Consider the following 22,858-nt stretch of genomic DNA (forward strand, 5'->3'; position numbering starts at 1 on the left):
CCAAAACAAGGAAAAAAAGCAAGAGTTGAAAGCTGTAAAAAAAATATGTAATTCAGAGGTGAAGTAAGGCAGGTTCCAGGTGACTGACACCAATGGAGATAAAATATCCATCACTGCCTTTAGTGATCTTTTTCTAGAAGGTCATGGTACACACTATATGCACCTAGATGTGGTAGAGCTGACTACCTTAAAGGTTCAGGGTCTAATGTCTTCCTCGTGAGGGCCCCTTTAATATCTTTTCCCAGAGCTAGGTAAGGTACTTAAAAATTTCCCCTAGAGAAGTAGAAAGAGAGAATTTAAATTTAATTTCACAAATATGTGTGGAGCAGCCTCTGTATACAAGGCCATATAAGGCCATGGTAAGGGGACTCTACTCTCAAGTTGTAGCAAAAACCACCAGTGTCAAAAAAAAAAAAAAAAAAAAAAAGAGAAAACCACCAGTGTCCTTAAAAAATGGCACTCAGCTCATCCTAGGTTAGCAGTGGAAGGAGATTCATTTACTGGGACAAAATTCATTTACTGGGACAAAATTCTAATTCCTCCAAGATACACATGTTTTGGTGATCTCTCACTATTTACCGCTGCCAACCATCCTAGTTTGGCACTCCTAGAAAACTGGGCTATATAATATCACATCTCTTAATTATATTTCATTACACCCAAGTATTTAGTGAAGTATTATTTTAAAATGATAAAAGGAGGGATCCCTGGGTGGCGCAGCGGTTTGGCGCCTGCCTTTGGCCCAGGGCGCGGTCCTGGAGACCCGGGATCGAATCCCACGTCGGGCTCCCGGTGCATGGAGCCTGCTTCTCCCTCTGCCTGTGTCTCTGCCTCTCTCTCTCTCTCTCTCACTGTGTGCCTATCATAAATAAATAAAAATTTAAAAAAAAAATAAAATGATAAAAGGGAATCACTTAATGCCAGATTATTAAAATAGTACAGTGGCCCCTGAGGCCAAGAAGGTAGCTCTAATAATTAGCAAAGGGCCATCAGGGGTTCAGCAAAAGCCTTCTGTCTCCATTTCTAATTTGAATGATGTGATCTGGGAGCTTTCCTTACATAGTTCTAGCAGTTATGTTGAGGGAGTCAGTTCTGAAGTTTACATCATTCAGACTGAAGAATCAAATGATTGTGACACTTCTGAGCTACTTCTGAAATCTTCTGCTTTTTACATGTATTAATTAGCATATTTTCCCTACTGTAACTTACATTAAAAAATAATCTAATTTCTACATTTTCAAAATTATGCAACTAGTATTTTAAATGTGAAGTTTAAGTGTAGCTATGGAAAGCTGGCTAATTTGCAGATTTATCTGGTTTGGATGGTTATATAAAAAGAGTATTAAATCTTGTTACACTACAAGAACTTTTTATAGAATTTTTCATACTTATCAATACTAATTTTGTGAGAGTCAATACTTTGATTCCATGTATAATAACCTTATTTAAACCTACTATTCACAATCATAAGAAGAGAGATTTATGAAAACTAGAGCTAATGCCAAAGGTAAAAAGAAAAATTAGAGCAGAAATAAGAATGAAAAGGTAGCCTGTCAAAATACTGGAATCAATAGTGCCTACTGCTGCATCATTGAACTTCTAGTAACTTCATTTATTTATGCTTATTCAGTTCACCCACAACTGGGGTCATTGTGCCATGAATTTAATTTATATTAGCTCATTCATTCTCACCACAACCTTATGAAATTAGATATTATTAGCCCAGTTTACAAAAGAAAAATTAGGAAGTTTGATTAACTTGCCCAAGGAAATAGGGGAAGAGATGACTTCATCGTTTTGACTCCTAACCAAGGCTCCTAGTCAGTCAAGTTCATGACAAAATCTTTTCCAAACTCATGGGGAAAAAAAACAAGAACCACCAGAGTTACAAACAAATATATAAATAAATAATGTATGAATAACATACGAGAGGACACTGTATATCATGAAAGTGTAACAAATCATTATTGCAGCTCAAAATTCAGTCAGTCAAGTTCATGACAAAGGCTTTTCTAAACTCATGGTGGAAAAAAACAAGAACCACTAGAGTTACAACCAAATATATAAATAAATAATATATGAGTAACATATGAGAGGACACTGTATATCATGAAAAGTGTATCAAATCATTACTGCAGCTCAAAATTCAAGAATCTATTTGTCCCATTTATCTTCCACATTGTGACTTGTTTATTCAAATTTTGGGTTTCATGTTTCTGTGATCTACAAAGCTGGAATGAAGTCTCTAATTAAATATCCAAGAATTGATTTCAGATGGGCAGGTGGCTTGGCCTCAAATCTTGACTCTTTTACAAATTAGTTAATTGACCTTGGAAAATTCACTTAGCTTTCCTGAGTCCCAGATGCTGTCCTGCAGGATTTTGTGAGATCTGAATGAGATAATCCATGTGAAAATACATAATACTTTGTGACACAAAGTTAGTAATCATTAAATTTTAATTGAATGGGACTATAAATCGGTTATTTTCAGACCAGGTTTCTTAAAATTTCCAAATATTAGTTCTATATTTCTCTCTCACACATAATCCATGCTCTTATATTTGAGCTGTATAGATCAAATAGATCAATGTCAGATTTCCAATGTCCCATATAATACATATATATGTATACATATTAATTATATATATTTTTTCTTCCATAGAGACCAAGACCTGAAAAATGTAATTGAAATAAATTCTAATGTGCCTAAAAATAAAAATGAAAGGTAAGACTTATTATAATTTATTATTTTGTTATCAATCCCATCTAAGCCTACCTAAATTATATAATCTTAGAAGATTTACTGAGAAGTTGAATTGTATTATGGTATTTAGATATAAATACTATTGAAATACAAAAATCAATATATGGGGTACTTAAGAGTTGAGCAAAGTTAACAAAAATGGAAAAAATTAACAAAATTCAAATTCTGTTGGATTTCTGACTGAGGACCTTCTATTCAAAAGCTTTGTGTGAAAGGCATCATGGAAATTTAAGGCTGTGCACTCGGGCTGTGAAGATTTATTTTTACTTATTGTTGCTTAGTAGTTTTCCAGTGGTGCAGAAAGCACTCTGGGAATCTCTTCCTTGGATACCTAGTACTAAAAGAATGCACAAATTCATCACAACTACAAAACAGGACCTACTTTTGAAATTTCTTTTCCCCATGGAGTATAACAGCATTAAAATTGTTGTACTTTCTTTTACAAGGAAAGTTGGGATAGAGTTATATACGTCATTGTTGTTACAGACTTTTAAGAAAGAATTAAACATTTTTTCCCCTGTTTTGCAATCTCTCTCTACATATGGGGGACCCAAAAACAATAGGTTTCTTTTTTTTTACCTTCATAAGGTGCAGTTGTCTTTTCTATTGAAAATTTTGTTACGTAAAGAAATGATATTGTCAATATTATGTGTGGACAATGGAAAAGCAGGCAGAGAGCTGGATCACTTTTTCCCCATAATGTCTACAAAAGACTCTTATATCTAATAGGTAGTTTCTTTCTGTTCCCTCAATTCCCTAACTTGTCTTCTGACTTCTCTTCTTGTGATCACATGAAAGCCTTTGATAAAATGAAGGAGGGAAAATTTTCAATAGGATCCATTTATCTTTGAAAAACATCCACTATTTCGGGAATAGGACTGGGCTTACAGTTAACCAGTCTTACTGAAGTATTATCTGGATGTGATCAAGGTAAAAAAATTACAAGTAAATGATTATTACATATGGTTAAGGAACTTCTCATTTAACATGATGTGACAGATGCTCCAGTTTCAGTGTGGCTTTTATTGGAAAGATAATGAAAAAATGGAATTTTATCGAAATTCAGGAACAGGAATGGCAGCATAGCTGGAAGGCTGCTCCCTCTTGGCCAGACGACATTCCATCAGGAATCCCTGGATACCGTTAACCCTAGTTCTTTGTCATTATTGTAACTCAGCTACTCCCTGAGTATTGGCTCCTCCCTATTTTTCTCCCACTCTTCCTTCTGCCTGTTGGCTTCTTTATTTTCTATATCTGTTTGATAACCGAGATTCTTTGCTGCCTTCCAGTTTCTGGCTCTTCATACCTTGAGTTTACTCTAACTCCCCATGATCTTTCTGGTTTCCTAATGCTAAGCAGTGTGGGTGTGGCCATCTGCATTGAAAATAGTGTGTAAATGGAAAACACCATGGTTGACAATAAAGTGCACAGTCTCCTTTTCCTTTCTGCAAATTCATATGTGTCTCCTGCCTGAGATAATCCAACTATGACATAAACTTTCACGGATGCACCCACTCTTTCCCCTGGGAGACAGGAATCATCCCATTTGGTTACTACATCTAGAGGCCTTAATCACCATCACTACAAGGCCATTTATTGATCATTCTCCTTCAGTCCTATCACAGTCCTGCCTGTGTATGAGAAATCATAGGTTCTGCCATTGAAACATTAAATAGAAAATGTAACCACCACCCTGGCACTGACACAACAACTGTAATAAAAATTTTCACCTGGAAAAGAGTAGAAAAAAGAAGTCTCTGGACCCAACTTTTGTGCCCATGTATTCTGGCTGCAAAAAGGACTGTCAAAATGGGTGACTGGGTAAATATTTAACAGAAAGAAAATTGAGAAAACTCACAGAAAGTAAGAGACTTGACTAAGTGTGGAAGGTTAGTAAATCAGAGATGAATGAACCCAAGTGTTCTGGCAGCAAGTCCTCTTTTATTTTTTTACAGTAGCATACTTCTTTTTAAAGATTTTATTTATTTATTCATTAGAGACACACACACACAGAGGCAAAGACATAGGCAGAAAGAGAAGCAGGCTCTGTGCAGGGAGCCCGATATGGGACTCGATTCCGGGACTCCAGGATCACGCTCTGAGCGGAAGGCAGATGCTTAACCACTGAGCCACCCAGGCGTCCCATACAGTAGAGTACTTTTTAAAAAATATATTTAAAATTTGAAATTTCTTACAAGAGTTCAAGACATTTTATAGAGGTAAACACTAACACATATAACACAAAATAGTGGGCTCTTAATATGATTTTATTCTTAATGCAAAAGAGATTCATAAAGTTTGCAATGGTATTGATGTTTATCAGCTGAAACTGTTTTATGGTGTTAAATGTCAGGTTGTTCAGGGTAAATTAGTAAGACAATGGAAATCTAAATAAGAGTCCTGGGCCAATCTACTAAACTGAGACTTGATTCATTTTATGAATGCGTTCCCTTTGTATAGTAATAGAATGTCCAAATAAATATATGTTTCTGATCAGTATATTCATGGAATTGTGCAACCATCACCACAACCCATTTTAGAATATATTTATCACCTCAGAAAGAAACCCCATTCCATTAGCGGTCACACATTTTCTCCCCAACCCCTCAGCCCTAGGTGACTGCTAATCTATTTTTTTGTCTCTATGAATTGCCTATTCTGAACATTTCATATAAATGGAATCGTACACTATGTGGTCCTTTATGAGTGGTTTCTTTCAATTTGCATAATATTTTCATGATTCATCTGTATTACAGTGCGTATCAGTATTTTATTTCTTTCTATTCCCAAATGATATTTATTCTGTTGTATGGCTAAACAGCATTTTGTTTATTCATCAATTGATGGGTATTTGAACCATTTTTGACTTTTGGATTGTATTTAACTATTAGGAAAAATGCTGTATATATAAGATTTTGTGTGGGATATATTTTCATTTCTCTTGGGTATACACCTAGGACTGGAAATGCTGGATTGTGTAGTAACTCTATGTTTATTTTATTAAAAAAATGTTTTTTAATTTATTTATGATAGACACACAGTGAGAGAGAGAGAGGCAGAGACATAGGCAGAGGGAGAAGCAGGCTCCACGCACCAGGAGCCCGACGTGAGATTCGATCCCAGGTCTCCAGGATCGCGCCCTGGGCCAAAGACAGGCGCTAAGCCGCTGTGCCACCCCGAGATCCCCGTAACTCTGTGTTTAACCATCTAAGGAACTACCAGACTGTTTTTAGAGCAGCTGTACCATTTTATACTCTCACTGGTGATGTATGATGGTTCCGGATAGGTAAATTTTCAAGGTGAATTTCCACTGCAGGAAATATTTCCTCAAGAGTAATTTCATTAGAAATTTTATAAGATCCTACACAGTGTTTGAGTTTATATTTTGTAGAGTTGTTATTTAGTAAGAAACAAAACTATGACCATTAATTGGAAGTTATAATTCAACAATTTGTTTCGATGAAGAATAACTTCCTTTTTTATTGTGTTGTTTTTTTTGTTATTATTGTTTTTTCAAAGATTTTATTTATTTATTCATGAGAGATATACAGAGAGAGACAGAGACACAGGCAGAGGGAGAAGCAGGCTTCCTGTGGGGAGCTCGATGCAGGACTTGATGCCAGGACCCCGGGATCACAACCCGAGCTAAAGGCAGACGCTAACCACTGAGATACCCAGGTGCCCCTGAAGAGTAACGTCTTAACCATAAAACTGTTAAACAACAAACATTGTGAATCATGAGTTATCCTTTATAAGGATTACTCAAGGTATATGAGAGGAATACTTGGGCAGAGTTTCCTTGATTGCACCAGTTCCTAAACTTTAGTGTATGTTACAGCCACCTGCTGACCCAGGGATCACACTCTGAGAACCAGTGCTCTCTTGGGTAAAAAGTTGGGCTGCCCAACCTCTAAGGTGATGGTTTGTAACCTTAATTTGCATATGAGACTTACTGGAGAGGCTTAAAGGAATCCTAGTGCCCAAGCTATAATTCAAGCTAATTAAACCAGAATATCTGGATATGGGACCCAGTAGCATTATAAAAAAAATACTGCAGGTTATTTCACTGGTGGCCAAAGTATTTTCTAACTATTTCTATGGTTCTAAATAATAAAAAAAAAAATCTTTACCACTTATTGGCATCAAGATAGAATTTCCTGTATCACCATCTCATGAAGAGCAAAGAAAAACTTAGTAAACTATCACAGACCCTAGGAGACTAAAAAGACATGATGATTATGTGGAAGATATGTACTGGTTCGGATTCTGGAATGGAGAAAGGACATCAGTGGAAAACCTGATAAAATACAAATGAAGTCTGTAGTTTAGTTAATAGTACTGTACCAATGTTGATTCTTTAGTTTTGAAAAACATACCACGGTTATGTAAGATATTAGTATTAGGAGAAGCTGGGTGAAGGGTAGACACAAATTTTCCACACTCTTTGCAATTGTTCCATATATTTAAAACTACTCTAAAATAAAAGTTCTATTTTTTTTAATTTCTCATCTTCCAAACCTCCTGAATGGAGCAAAATCCATCAAATAGTTTATTGTTCCATATTTCAAATTTGTTTAGTACTATTTGTTTTTTTTTTTTTTTTTTTTTTTTTTACTATTTGGTTTTTATTCACAGTTATAAAAATTAAATCTTCATGAAGGCGAAGTCATTAATCTCATTATAAACACAACTAGGAATGCTACTTGTATTATTACTCTGTCTGGGTTGCCATAATAAAATACCACAGACCAGGGGGCTTAAACAAAAGAAATTTATTTTCTCACAACTCTGGAAGCTAGAAGTCCAGATCAAAGTGTTGTCAGTCTTGGCTTCTCCCAAGGCCTTTCTCCTTAGTTTGCAGATGGCCACTTTCTCACTGTGGCCTTGAATGGCCTCTCCTCTCTATGTGCACAAACACACACAGATCTTTCATGTCACTTCCCCTTCTTTAAAGAACACAAGTCCTATGGCCCCACCCATGACCTCACTTAACCTTTTTTACCTTCTTATAGGCTCTGTCTCCAAATCACATTGAGGTTAGAGTTTCAACATATGAATTTTGTTTGGAGGGAGACAATTCAGTCCTTGACAGTCCTGTTTGTGAGGCACCTGGGTGGCTCAGTGGGTTAAGCATCTGCCTGCAGCTCAAGTCATGATTCTGGAGTCCCGGGATCAAGCCCCATGTCTGGCTCCCCACTCAGTGAGGAGTCTGCTTCTCCCTCTGCCTCTGCTCATGCTTTCTCTTTCTCTCTTTCTCAAATAAATAAATAAAATTTTTTTAGAAAAACAGTACTGTTTGCAATTTCCTTTTCCTATTTGAAGACTTTGCTAACTGGTGATATTTGATTTTGATACTGCTGAGGACGGTGCAAACACATTTCAAACTCACAACTTTTGTTCTTTGAAGCTGTTTATTTCTTAAAATTGGGTTTTGTATTATATATTATATGATTTGAGTATTTTCCAAACAATTGCTAGTTATTTTTTTTATTCCTGGAATGACATATTCTAATAATCAGGTTAGAAAATCTTCTGACGTTAATTCTACTTTCTCGTTACTTAGTATCATTTTAATATAGCTGTATGTTTTATGAAACATCTGTCTTAAAACTAGAAGATGATTTTTCGGTATGCCAGAGATAATATGTGAACAAATATTTTCCTCCTCTTTAAGAGCTATTGAAATGGAAAGAACAGTGTGTTTAGAAATGATAAGGCTTGATTAAGATCTAAACTGTCCTCTTGGTTTTCACATTTCTTCTATATCAGAGTTTACTAACATGGAGGGAGAAAAGTGGCTATAATTTTTACTATTCCTTCATTAAAGTTTTCCTCTGTTCCAGGGGAAAAAGAAAATATGCCTACACTTTGTTAAGTGTAGTGGTATTTTTTAATTAGCAGAAATCTAGGTCAGCGTTCTGTAATCTTCAAAATATTGCTTTCCATTAAAAATAACATGGAAACTGGAATTTCTAAAAGCAATCCCTGGATAATTTTCATCAAATTGATAAACTCTCAAGATAAACTGTGCATGAGAAGCTTTCTGCAGTGGTGCTGCTGGTGTGACAGTGTTACCGGAACCAATTTCAGATGGTTTTTGCCTTCAGTGAAAATGTATTATATCCTAGTGTTAGATAATATGACACATGCCTGTAGATTATTCTTAAAGGTAAAACAGTGGTTGCTGTGGAGGAGTAAAATAGTACATGTATTCTATTTGAGTATCTGCACAGAAACCAGACCAATATAAAGAGGTTTACTATATGTTAAAAATGTTAATTGAACAAAATTTTCACAAAACAATAAACTTCTAAATGACCTTAGAAATGCCAGATATTAAAAAAAAAAAAAAAGAAATGCCAGATATTAAAAAAAAAAAAAAGAAATGCCAGATATTTGTGTTTGCTTTCCCAGGGTAGATGGCCAAGTCGTTGGATCCACTGATGCTTTAAGTAACCAGCTTACTAGAACTCCTGCCCATTCTTATGAAGCCAGAAAGAATCTCAGGTGCTGTAGCCAATTGTAAACCAAATGACAGGACTCTTCTCCTTCTGTTTTTAAAAATCATCTTATATATGATCTGATCCCTTGTTTGAAATGCATACATTTATCATTTTATCAGTGACTATATGAAACAGCTTCACACAAAGGCATTAAGTTAGCAACTTAGTCATTGGTAAGTTTTGATATCTGGATAGTAAAGTGTAAGTGTGATTTTTCTCTGAAAATTCTACATTTTTTAAAAAGCCTGTTTGTGACATTTATGTTGATATTCTTTAAGTAGATTTAAAGTTTCATTAAATTAGATGTTATCTTGTTAGCTCATTAAGGTAAACTTTTTGAGGTTTGCAGGGAATGTTATGGTTTGAAAATACAAATGAGATGTCTGGGAAACAAACAGTAAAATGTATTATACAAATATTCCCAATAATCGATATGCTCTATGACAGATTTTCTGAGTGACCAATTTTCACAGCAGTATTCTGGAAGTAGATCAAGACAGTGGAAGCTAAGAACAAAATAGGAGTTATTAAGAAGTTTTGCAGAAGTGGATTAATACCCTTTTAACAATTACATTTCAAAAGTTACAATTTTTTAAAAAAATATAAGCACTATTTTTTACATTAAATTAGATAATAGCCTTATTGTTTTCATTATTCTTGTAAATAACTTTAAACCTTGAGTAAATGGTTTGCATTGCAGCTTCAATGCTGAAACCAGGCATGCAGGACCAAAGGATACCTTTGTGTATACAAGGACATATGTGGAGAACAGGTACTGGGCATTTATTTAAAATATTTTGCTACATTTATTCTTTTTTTTAATTTTATTTTTTTTATTTATTTATGATAGTCACAGAGAGAGAGAGAGAGACAGGCAGAGACATAGGCAGAGGGAGAAGCAGGCTCCATGCACCGGTAGCCTGACGTGGGATTCGATCCTGGGTCTCCAGGATCATGCCCTGGGCCAAAGGCAGGCGCCAAACCGCTGCGCCACCCAGGGATCCCGTGCTACATTTATTCTAATTTTGAAAAAATCTGTATGTAAGAAGAGATCCTATTATTTTGGAGTAAGTTTGCTTTTTTCAAATAGAAGACCACTTAGGAGGGACGCCTGGATAGCTCAGTGGTTGAGTGTCTGTCTTCGGCTCAGGTTATGATCCTGGCGTCCTGGGATCGAGTCCCCCAGCTGGCTCCCCATGGGGAGCCTGCTTCTCTCTCTGCCCATGTCTCTGCCTCTCTCTCTGTCTCTCATGAATAAATAAATAAAATATTTAAAAAAAAGAAATTATAAAAAAGAAGACCACTTAGGAATATATTGAGTTCTAGGTATATAATTCTTTATAATGTTTCCAATATTAAGCAGCTGGCAAATAGTCATAAATAGTCGTTGGATGAACCAAATACTTGAATATAACAAGTGTATGCATAGTGGGATAACCATTTGTAAGTTCTCACATTATCATCTGTAACTATATGTTTATAGCAAGCTTTATGAAATCACACAATGCAAAATTGTTGGTAAATTGAACACCAATTAAAAATAAATCTATTAAAAATATTCCTATGCTAATTTCAAGTCCCACTTTAATTAAATAGTTCTATATACTACTCTGGTTCTATCTACTATTGTTTGCCTCTAATCTGAAATAAGGGTTATTAGCTTTAGTAGATACACTCTGGCCCAAATTACAGAGAATTAATATGCCCCAATATCTACTGCTTGGAGTGATGGATGTTGAGGAAAATGTCAATCAAAGTCATTACTTCACACCCCATTCAATTTCAGGGAGTACAAAAACAAGAATTAGCCTGTGGGGTAATATATTGAAGGGTATTCCAAATGTGATCAATGTGATGTATGTGTTAACCAGAACTCATTTCAAAGAAAGGAGAGCATTTCTAGAGAGGGGTCCCTGAAAGGATTCTAGGAGCTTCATTGTATGTCAGAAGGTGGACAATTTTCCAGAAGACGTTTCTCAAAACCACACATAATTTTCCTCATAAAACACAGCTTCAAATTTGATTTTTCTGCTGAATCTAATTCTCCCTAAACTGTACACTGATGTTGCAGTATAGTGTAAGAGGTCCTAGCATCAGATTCAGGATTGAATCTGTGTCATTTGCTAACCATGTGGTCTTGGCAAAAGGTACTTAATTTCTACAAATCTCAGTTTCCTCATCAATAAAATTGGAGTAATAATACACATATCATGTACAAATATGTGCAAACTCTTACTTATCATTTTGGTTTGTATGTTCCAAATAGATTCTATTTCTGGCAACAGTCTGCCTGTTGGCAGTTTGGAGGGAGAGAAAGGTTTCTTATTTAAATATTTTAGGTGAAGGTTGTAGGATTACCACTAACTGTATGAAATAATAGGAATGTGTTGCTTCCAGCCCTAATATACTCCCAGATAGCATAAGTACTTGGGAAGCAATTATGAGTTGCCAGCTGGTTAGTGCATTGCAGATTTCACTCCACTTGGGGGGAAAGACTGACATTTACAAACTGGGGCAGTCTGAAAAATGAAGCAAATAGGACTTAAAAGTACTCTCTTTTTCTTTCATTCTAGACTATTCTTTCTTGGATGTGTTCAAGTAAAAATAAGCATTTCTGTAGTTTTCTCTAAAAGTTCAAGAATCCCTGCTTTTCTACCTGAATGGTGATACTTATAGGCACTTACACTGGCTCATGCTTAGTGTATTTCCTTTTCTCTTTAGATTACATGTGGCTTTCTTTTAGTAAATGATTGAGGAAGGGAAGAGTATAAATTTCACAAGAAATGATGGTTCATGTGTGTTCCTGTGCTCCTTGCCCTATTCTCTATTTATTTCAGGAGATATGTCAACTTCGGTCATCTTGGAGATGGCTTATGTATTAGCTCTTCTCCGTCTTAAAAAAGAAGAAAAGGTTGTTAATACATGGTCCTGGTTTGTAACATCACAGAAAAAAATAATAAGACTGCATGAGGAGGTGTGTGTGTGCTTCGTCACATGCATGTGAGTGTGTACAACAAGATGGAAATTGTCCAATTCTTATATGTCCATTTATGTTTGTTTCTAGTAAATCACTGAAGGATGGATATCAGGAGAATATCTCTGGAAAATACATACAAACTGTTTATTCGACTTCAGATAGGTGAGTTTGTCTATATTTCCACACCTGAAAGTATATATATATATATACACACACTTAAACTATATGTACATATATACATATATGTGTAATATATGCACTTTTATATATAATGTATATTTTATATATTTTAGTGTATAAGTATATACATGTATGCATATATACACTTATATATAATATATATTTTATATTCACATTAGATATATTTAATTGTATATATAATATTGAAAGATGTGATTCTTGTTCATTGTACTTAGAGATGGCACTCTTGATGGTGATTGTTACACATGTGTATGAATGGAGCAACATACAACGACCTCTGCATCCAGGAATTCATTCTTTGGCTTCTGGGATGTTGCTGCTCTTTAATTTTGATATACTTGATGTACTTTCCATGCCACTAGAACTTTCCATGCCATACAGCTGCCTACCAGATCAGCCCCTCTGCTGATTCCCAGGAGTCACTATTAATGTCACATTTTTAGTGTCTAGGCTTCACTGCATCATTTGACTGTGCCCTCAATCCTCCCTCCTTGTGGTTTTCCAGAGTCAGCTCACCTTGCAAACAGCTGCATGGATATGCTGCTATGACCCACCCTGGGCCCATACTCAGTTCTCAAGACAGGGGTTACAATGCATATCAAGTTAATTCTGGTAAACTAACACCAGGCTTTTGCTGTTGGTGATCCTTCTTTACCATTTAATGTTCAGTGGGGCACATAGGTGATGCTCATGAGAATACATCCTGCAGATTTCCAGTGGACAAAATGAAAGTAATTAGCATTTCAAACCAACCACTGGAAGCCAACTGTAATGCAAATGCACAACATTCTATTGATGGTGTTTCTTTATAGCAGAGGCTGGAAATATGACTTCTTGAGGGTAAGGGCCTATCTTATTTTTAAGCACAGCTTCAGCTTGTAATGCTGTGTTTTACACCTAACAGATACTCAGTAAATGTTTTTGGAAAAAAATAAGCTAATGCTCTATTTGCTAAGAAAAAACATGGATGGGCCAGGCATCAAAATTATATCCTCTTTCTGTGACTTTTATAAGATCTTGTAGTACCAGTGATCCTCTGAGTATCTTGCCTTTATGTCACACTTCTTTGAGGAATAAAGTCATTTACACAAGCATTAGAACTACAAATACTGTCTAGGTAACTAAAAACAAACTAACAAAAAAGGCAGCTTTTTTCCCCCATAATCCTTTGAAAAAGGTCTTTCATTAACAGTATGATCTTAATAAGGACAACACCAACATCAAAGCTTTCCCTGGGCTCATATTGTTACTGTTAACTTAAGGAAGGAAAAACATTCTTCACATAAGTATTGCTCTTAATATGAAGAATTTCAATTCTGTTACTAAAGTGGCTCTTGAACTTTTTCTTAGTCATCAGAGCAAAAGTCAATCGTCTGTAGGACCAGTCTGCCAAGCAACTTTTCTTGTTGATTAATATGTGAAATAAGCTACGTCCCCAGAGGTCTTATCTAAGCATTTCAATCCCATATAAAGTGGTTCCCACTTTACCAGGATAAAGACTAATTCCTCTGCACAATTATTTATGGGCCTTTAGAATTTGTTCCTGCTGAATATTGACTGATGTTTAATCACTCCAGATACCCTCTTTGGTACATTCTGTTTGCTCTGCTTGGAATTCCTCTACCATGCTCCTCTGCACCTCACTGAGCCCCTCTGTCCTCAAACTTTCACTCATGTGGCACTTTTTCCAACAAGGCCTTCTTGACTCCACCCCAGGGAATAGTTGCTTCGTTGGCCATGCTCTCCTAATTCTCTCCATGTATCTGTAATAAGCTGTGATCATCGAATCATACACTTGGCTACCCTCATGGCAAGGAGACTGTCTCACTCTTTGTATTCCCAGCTCCTCCCCCAGTGCCTCTGGAATGGAAGTAGAATAGAGAGTGCCTGCTTTGTACTCTTGAAGTGCTCACGGTCTTACATAGAAAATTTAAGTGTGTGGGCACCTATGTATGTATATATACGAATTATCCATAAGAAACTATTAAAAAAAAGAAACTATTGACCAGGAATATATAAGGAAGGACCTTTAGAGATAATTGAAAGAGGAAACTATTTATTGATCTATATAAGGACTAGAATAACTGAAATTATAAAATCAGACAAGTTTCATCTTCTTAAGTCTCCTCTCCTACCTCCTCCTTTCATTCATTTTCCCTCCTCTCTGCTTCTAGTCCTGGGCTTGATCATAGGATCAAGGCTCTGGGCACAACTAATTCACTTTCATATGATGAGCCTAGTGGTCTTCATGGGCAGGCCTTGAGGCAGCACAGGACTCTAGGGCCACATTACCTTTGTTCAAATCCTGCTGCCACTCAACTGGCCGCATGACAGAAGCAAATTTCTTGCCCTTCCATGCCTCAGTTTCTTCTTCTGTGAAATGATGTGAAAATAACAGGACCTGCTTCTCAGACATATTTTGAAAAGTAAATGAATTTATGCAAGCTAAGTGCATGGAAAGCACACTGCCTGTAGGAAGCATATTAGCACTATATAAGTATTGATTATTTTTATTTTACACTTGTGTACCCTACTGTGGAAATTTCAGGCCTGTCTGCTAACGCCCTGAAACTAGTAAGCTTTGCAAGGTGCTATTTAAGGCAGTCCTGGTACCTTCCCAAAGGAAAAGAATCACGGAGCTGTTGGCATTTCATAAGGTGCTGTGTGACCTGAGGTCTTTTGGACTTGCTGATCTTATCTGTGGTTCGTTTGTCATTGAATGTTATTTTTCCAAAATAGATAACAAAACTCTCTTTTCCTCATCAAATTTGTGGAGAGGTTGTATCTTCTTGGAGAACATAAATTCTGTCATGAAAGCTAGCCCTGTATTCTGAGTCTTAAAATGATACCAGGAGATTTGTTATAGAGGAGCATTTTGGGGACTCTAGACCCTAGAGTCTAGGGTACCACAGACCCATCATTTGTGAATTTACCAAAATGCTTTTGAATGGATTTGTATTTTTGTCCTATTGAATGTTTTGAGAGTTAAGATTTTATACTGATTGACAGTATAATTTTTCTATGATATATGCAAATTAATAATTCAAAACCCTCTTCTAGCTTCAAGGGGTACTCATGACCTAGTTCAATTAGGGAACTATGAGCATCTTTACCCTGACCAGATGCACTCTTCATTGCTAATGAATTAATAATCTGAGACTTTCCTTCATATTAATTCTTTGATAGTATTTTGAGGTAACTAAAAGAATCAATTCTGTCACTAGAATAAGTAAGTCCCAAACTTTTCATGATTTTCACACAATTTCCTAAAGTATCAACAAAATTAACATATCATTTCCACATGACTTTATGGGGAATACATCTGTCTCTTGCATGATGACAAATTTATTTGTAATTGCTATGTCTCTGTAGGTCTGTCATTGAAAGAGATATGTGTACTTATTGCCGGAAACCTTTGGGTACAGAAACTAAAATGATTTTAGATGAATTACAAATTTGCTGCCATTCCACTTGCTTCAAGGTAAGGATATGTTTATTGCAGTTAACTAAATATAAAATTGCATAATGACTGGAATAAAAATAATTATTTAATGAAATACAGGAGGTGAAGTTAAAGCTTTCAGAAACACTCTCATCCATATTAATAATGTATTACTTAAATATTTCTCAGAGTTCTGCAGCCTAAACCTCAAAGGTTTATAATTACTATCTTGGCTTTAGGCTTAGAGTTGATTACTGACACATTTATTACTCTTACCCTAGAGATTTAAATCTGTAAGAATATAAACACTTGTTCTCTTTATAAGTTTTTGCAACATTTTAATAAATCATGCATTGCATAAAAACAATGAAATCCAAGAAGAGAAATTGTTAAGAAAGCTAGCAGCTTTTTACATGAAGCATGAAATTTGGACTGATAGGCTTAATGATAGTTGAAACTACTGAAACTTTTGAGAATATGATTAGTTATAAATAATTGTAGCTGAGTATAATAAAAATAAGCTTACATAGTGGAACTCCTCAATTTCTGGTCCTACATCATTTCTTTTACTTCTCGCCCTAATATTGAGTAGGTCAACCTGACAGTTGTTGGGGTAACTGGATGAGCACTGAATAGGGAATCTGAGGGCCTGAGTACAAATTCTAACTTCCACTAACTTTGGCTGTCATTTTGGAAAATCAACTAATTAGCTTGGCTTCCATTTCCTTATTTGTGAAATGAGGTAGCTGACTAGACAAGTAGTTCTCAACTCTGGCTGTACATTATAATCATCTGGGGGCAATTAGGAGAAAAATAGAATGCTTAGGACTGGCCCAACTAAATAAAAAATCTTGAAAGTGACTCCTGGGCATTGGCATTTTTTTTTAATTTTTATTTTTTTTGGCATTGGCATTTTTAAAAGCTCCTTAGATAGATCTAAGGGCAGCCAATTGAAGAATCACTTGCATAAATCCAAGGGTCCTTTCTGTGCTGACATTCTGCGGTTGATAAACATTATCTAATGTGATCAAGTACCTGTAATACTTGGACAAGTGATTGCTTCTCCTTCAGGTAGCTTTAGAAAGTGACACATAGCAATCAGATGTATGATGCCTCATTTTGAGAAAAAATATCCAATTTTAGGCCATAATATAGAGAATTCCATTTAAAATAAAATGTGAAAATTGCATAATTACTTAATTAAGAGAAAATGAAATTTCCTTTTAGTTATGAAAATTTACTCAATAAAATAAAAGTTAGTCTACAACTCTTTATTTAAAATTATTATCCAGGGTGCTGGGGTGGCTCAGTTGGTTAAGTGTCTGCCTTCAGTGCAGGTCATGATCCCAGGGTCCTGGGATCGAGTTCCACATCAGGCTCCCTGCTCAGGGGGAGTCTGTTCCTGCCTCTCCCTCTGCCCTGCCCCTTGCTTGTGCTCTCTCTTCTCTTGCTCACTCTGTCTCTCAAATAAATAAATAAATTCTTAAAAAAATAAAGTTATCATATAGAAAACTTCTTAAAATAAGAGAATTTTCCCAATTATTTCATTTGTTAAACAACAATTTCCATTTATTGTATTTTGGAAGATTTATTTCCACTTTCAATTTAATTATAAAATACTACCGAGAATAAAAATGTCCCCATACTCCTCAGAGAAGATGTATTACTCTTATAGCTTTCTTATGGAGAACCACCTGGACTGGTTTAAACATACCGAATTGATCAGTGAATATTTGCTTCCATGAACTCACCTCTGAAAGTCATCTCAACGACAGTCTCATGCTTGAAATTAAGCTGTTTGGCAGTGAACTTATTTCTAAAGAACACAGGTCAACCCTTTTCTACCTCCATAACCAACACAATACAAAACTTCTGTAAAAACAGAAGTCTGGTTTTGTCTAGTGAGACTGTTATTGGACAGCATAACTCTCCCTTAGTAAGCAAATAAATATACTCTGTGCTTTTGTTTGAGATATTGAGTGGTGATCTTATCCTTGGCATAACCAATTTTTGAAAATTTATATTTACTGTATTGTTAACTAAGTAGAAGCTTCAGTGCTATATATGCCCTGAAATACACATTTTTCAGAGTAGAGAGATGTGAGAATTTATTTGAAACGTTCAATATTAGGATCCTGGACAGGTACATTCTCATTTTCCCTGAGGGTTCTCTTTCATCTGAGTGTTGTTATGGATGATGGTACTGGGTAAATTGAAAGGGCTTTTCTATCCTGATATACTGAGAATAAAGACTTCCTATATAATGTGTGTAAACTTCATGTATTGTTTTTTTCTTTAGTGTGAAATATGCAAACGGCCTTTGGAAAACCTGCAAGCAGGTGACAGTATTTGGATTTACAGACAGACAATACACTGTGAACCTTGCTACTCTAAAGTTATGGGTAAGTGTTACACGCTTTAAACAATCATCACTTTTACTAATAATATTAATGAGCACTTAATATTGTTGAAATGAGGGATTTCAATAAAGTAAAAATATGTTATTAATTATATTTAGTTAAGATTTCAGCTGAAGGTAGTTTATACTATGATAGGATTTTATGGCATAAAAACAGTCACCATATATTATTATCTCCTGATATCAGACCAGGCATAATACAACTAAGGAAAGAGGTCATTTATTTTGGAACATTTTTTATTTTTTCCAAACAAAAATAAAGATCTTCTTTGCTCAAATAATTGTTTGAAGTCCATTTCTGTGAATGACCTTTTGTATTTGTATTGAAATATACTTTTGTACCTAATTTGGTTATTACACTAAATACTTTTTAATGTTATTTTTAAATGAAAAGCTTAGAGCTAGTTCTATATAATTCTATATTAAATATAGCATCTAAGTATTTTTATGAATTTAATATGGGCTCTTGAGTGGTATAAATGATATAAGAAGAAAACACTAAAGACTTGTATTTTTAACTCCTTTTCTTTAAACTGTGAATACTTTAAAAGTTGATCTAAAAGTTATGCACAATGTATACTAAGTTAGCAACATAAAATCGTATCAAACTTGATTAGTTTTTAATAGCCAGTATCAGCATTTTATTTTTAATTCAATGGTAAGTAGACGGAATAACCGAGATACTATTGATAGGTGGTCAACAGCACTATGTGAGGACAAGTTTCCTGACACCTTATTGGCGTGGTGAATAAAAGAGGAGCATGTGTGATTCTTACATGGGATCCAAAATGTGGAATTTAATGACCAATATGTGATATTAATGGCATACTGGGAGGCCACATCTGGAAAATGATCTGAGAAATACTTAGAAACACACGTTCCATCGGGCTGCAGTATCAATTACAAGGAGCAAACCCAATTGTATTTACTTTTCGTTTTCTGCTTGCTTCAGCCAGTTCCCATATTTCATTTTCTTTCTAACTTAGCAGGCTTATCATGATCCAGTATTATATCGAAGGCCTGGATATGCATGGTGGCAACTTTAAAACTTTCAGTCTTCTAGAAATCCATGGAATGGCCTAGGAGATATGATTACCAAAAGACTCAGAAGTTTTTATGTCTTTCTCCTTGTCTATGTGCACTCCCTAGGCATTGCATTTTTTATAATACATATCATTGTGAAGACATGACTCTCAGGCATCTCATAAATAAAAGTATCAGGCCTTGGTACTTTGTATTTATGGTATATGACCAAAAGCCACAGTAATGAATGCAGTAGAAAGGAAAAATAAAATGCTTAACCCATAACTACCCCATTGATGAATAGTTATTTAAAAATGTTTAATTACAGGCTTATGTTTGTATTGAAGTTGTATTTCTAACTGTTATTTTCTTTAAAATTTTCAGCAAAGTGGATTCAATAATTCTGGCACATGGAAATCAAGATAAAAGCATTCATTAGGAAATTAAAATTTTATTTTAAGAATATGTAATCTAGAAAAGCTTTTACACTGAAGATTGACTCTTATATAGAATTAACAATTCTACTATTGCATAAGTAATCTAATTGCCTTAAATAAGGTCATATACATAAAGGAAACCATCTGGTATCTGGCTAGATTTAGCTATGAAAAATTCAAGTGGTTCCAGTCACTATTGTCAAAGGAATTATGCTTCTGATGGCAGTGAGCTATGTCAACCTTATCTAGTTCCATCTCTGTTCTTTATATGGGCTGTGCATCGTAGTTGCCATTATAGACAAGTTTCCTTTTTTCTCATCTTTGTTTCTGTAAGGATTTGGATTTACAGACATTATTGACACCCTGACAAACTGTCAAAAAAAAGAAAGATATGTTTCTTTTGTGTATAAAAGAAATGTTGATGTTATCTTTCAATTTTCCACAGTTGTAATTTTTATTGAATGTTTTAAAAACAAAAACATGGATTTATGGGTAATGGGTAAAATCACATGACTTGTGTAGTTTACGTATTAAAATTGCTAAATTTTCTTTGCATGCATTTCAAAATCCAAGTATATGCATAATCTCTGAGAAATAATGGTTGTGGATTATAAAGACATATGCTTTTGCTTGTTGCATCAACTCATATTACATAGCACTTTATGGTCACAGACAGCTTATAAATAAAAATAAAATGAACTACCAGTTACATAGAATCTTTTTGTGGAATTTCTATAAATATCATTCACTGACATTGAGCTTTTATTTTTATTATTATTGTTATTATTATTATTTTTGAGAGAGAGAGAAACACATGTGTGTGTGCTAGTGGAGGGGGAAGGGGGAAGGGAGAGAGAGAATCACAAGCAGGCTTCATAGACTGCACAGATCCCAACACAGGGTTTGATCTCAAGACCCTGAGATCATGACCTGAGCTGAAATCAAGAGTGGGTTGCTTAACTGACTTAGCCACCCAAACACCCTATAGCTTTTATTTTTAAGGAGCTTTTTCTTGAGGAATTTAAAATTCAATAATCTTAAGTCAGGTACTAGTATTTTTGTGAGGAATTGAACTTATAAACTATTTTATATGCATATAGCAACTGCTTTCTCAAAGGAAGGCATCCAGAACATTGAAGAGAGGGTGAAATTTTAAGGAAGCTTAAGGTAGTTGTAAAAAACTGACATCGACTAGGGAGATTAAATGATCATCATGTATTTTCCAAATGTTGATAAATTTAAAGAATTATTCTTCTGTGTAATGGTTCAAGCATCTGCTCCTCTTAGAGACTGGTCCACAAAGTGTTAAACACAAAACGCTTATCAAAATACAGCAATGTATAATTGTGGTCCTATGGAGAAGAAGCCAGAAAAAACAATTAATAATAATTTGATATTCATTAATTCGTGCTTGATGAGAAGCAGTGGTAATTGAGCCATATGTTTTATTGTTCTTTTATTACATGCTATCAGAGTGGATCAAAAGAAATAATTTTCTTAGGGTTGGAATTTGTGGCAGAAAAGGACGGATGGAATCGTATTCCTCCCTTTTATATAAAGTGTATTAACATCTCAATGCCTTTGTAGTAATTAAAAATCATTTGAATATCATTTTAGAAGTATTCTACTTTTTAATGCTCCATTTAAAAAAAAACTTAAAAGGAACATATTTCTCACTTTTTTTTTGTAGCTGTTTAATGGCCCCTTTTTTTCTATAATAATGTATTAAATTAAACCTAAAAGCTGTTATAAAAATGGAATAAATACAGAGTAGAGAGAGCAGGCCTTCCAATTCACTAAGACCACTTCATTATGTCTGGGTTTATTTGCACCATCAGAATACAGATTTCTAAGACAATTTGGAAGATCACTTTTTTTTTTTTGCTGCCAATTAATTATGTTATTACTGGCATACCTTTCCTGTACACAATTGCCTAAATCTCAGAATACCAGGTCCTGAATTCTATTGCTAATTAAGAGATACCTCTCAAAAGAATTAATTGCTGCAACAGGACAATATCCTTCAAAGAAAGCAAAATGGAAGAAATATAATAATCTCAGTGATAGGATTTGTTAAGATAGTATTCTTTCTTTTAATAAGGCTAGGAAATAAGGCTAAGCTTATTCAAGAAGTAATTTGTACACCCTATTTGTTTGATGGCAATCACTCCTGCACTTAGATATGAGTGAAAGATCTGACCCAGCTCACACTGTCACTGTGATATCTGGCTTGTTTACTACCATAGACAATCATGAGTGTTTGGAACATTTTCCTACTCAGCTTGATTCAGAACTCTACCAAAACAAGTGACTGTTTGGTCTACATTATGGCAAACTAACAATAATGATGTTGATTTTTATTTGTGTGTGTGTGTACTGCTGAATTTACTGGTTATTTTGTAACAATGTAAATAAGTTGCTTTTAGAGTTCCACCTATTCTTAAGTACTCAGCCTTTCCCAGGGGCACCCATAAATATCTGTTAATTTGGGTATGCTGTTTCTATTTACTATTTAAAATGTGAGATTTAGGGGTGCCTGGCTGGTTCAGGCAGTGAATTGTGAGGTTCTTGATCTTGAGGTTATGAGTTCAAGCCCCATATTGGTGAGAGTTTACTTAATAAAAAATTTTTTTAATAAAAATAAAATCTGAGACTTAGCACACTTAGAACATGTACCTACCAGCTCAAACACTATATGGATCTTTGAATCTATTCCTGCTGTTTACCCCATTCTTTTTTTTTTAATTTTAATTTAATTTTTATTTTTTTTGACTTTTTTTTAATTGGAGTTCAATTTTCCAACATATAGCATAACACCCAGTGCTCATCCCATCAAGTGCCCCCCTCAATGCCCGTCACCCAGTCACCCCCACCCCCCGCCCACCTCCCTTTCCACCACCCCTTGTTTGTTTCCCAGAGTTAGGAGTCTCTCATGTTCTGTCTCCCTTTCTGATATTTCCCACTCATTTTTTCTTCTTTCTCCTTTATTCCCTTTCACTATTTTTTACATTCCCCAAATGAATGATACCATATAATGTTTGTCCTTCTCCGATTGACTTATTTCGCTCAGCATAATACCCTCCAGTTCTATC

General features: G+C 35.0%; 1 protein-coding gene across 26 annotated transcripts in view; it reads left to right on the forward strand.

Moving 5' to 3' along the window:
- SCEL (sciellin) overlaps positions 1–20,482 on the forward strand; it is a 301,081-nt gene extending 280,599 nt beyond the window's left edge. For all 26 annotated transcript variants that reach the window (XM_038569806.1, XM_038569829.1, XM_038569807.1 and 23 more), the window contains 7 exons: positions 2,663–2,725; positions 9,179–9,271; positions 9,968–10,039; positions 12,332–12,406; positions 15,818–15,926; positions 18,187–18,289; positions 19,714–20,482. In XM_038569806.1, the coding sequence (XP_038425734.1) occupies positions 2,663–2,725; positions 9,179–9,271; positions 9,968–10,039; positions 12,332–12,406; positions 15,818–15,926; positions 18,187–18,289; positions 19,714–19,730 (532 nt within the window). In that variant the 3' untranslated portion in view covers positions 19,731–20,482. The remainder of the gene's footprint in view (positions 1–2,662; positions 2,726–9,178; positions 9,272–9,967; positions 10,040–12,331; positions 12,407–15,817; positions 15,927–18,186; positions 18,290–19,713) is intronic.
- Positions 20,483–22,858: the final 2,376 nt, after the last annotated feature.

Source organism: Canis lupus, chromosome 22 (assembly GCF_011100685.1).
Source record: "Canis lupus familiaris isolate Mischka breed German Shepherd chromosome 22, alternate assembly UU_Cfam_GSD_1.0, whole genome shotgun sequence".
In the NCBI taxonomy this organism is placed as follows: Eukaryota; Metazoa; Chordata; class Mammalia; order Carnivora; family Canidae; genus Canis; species Canis lupus.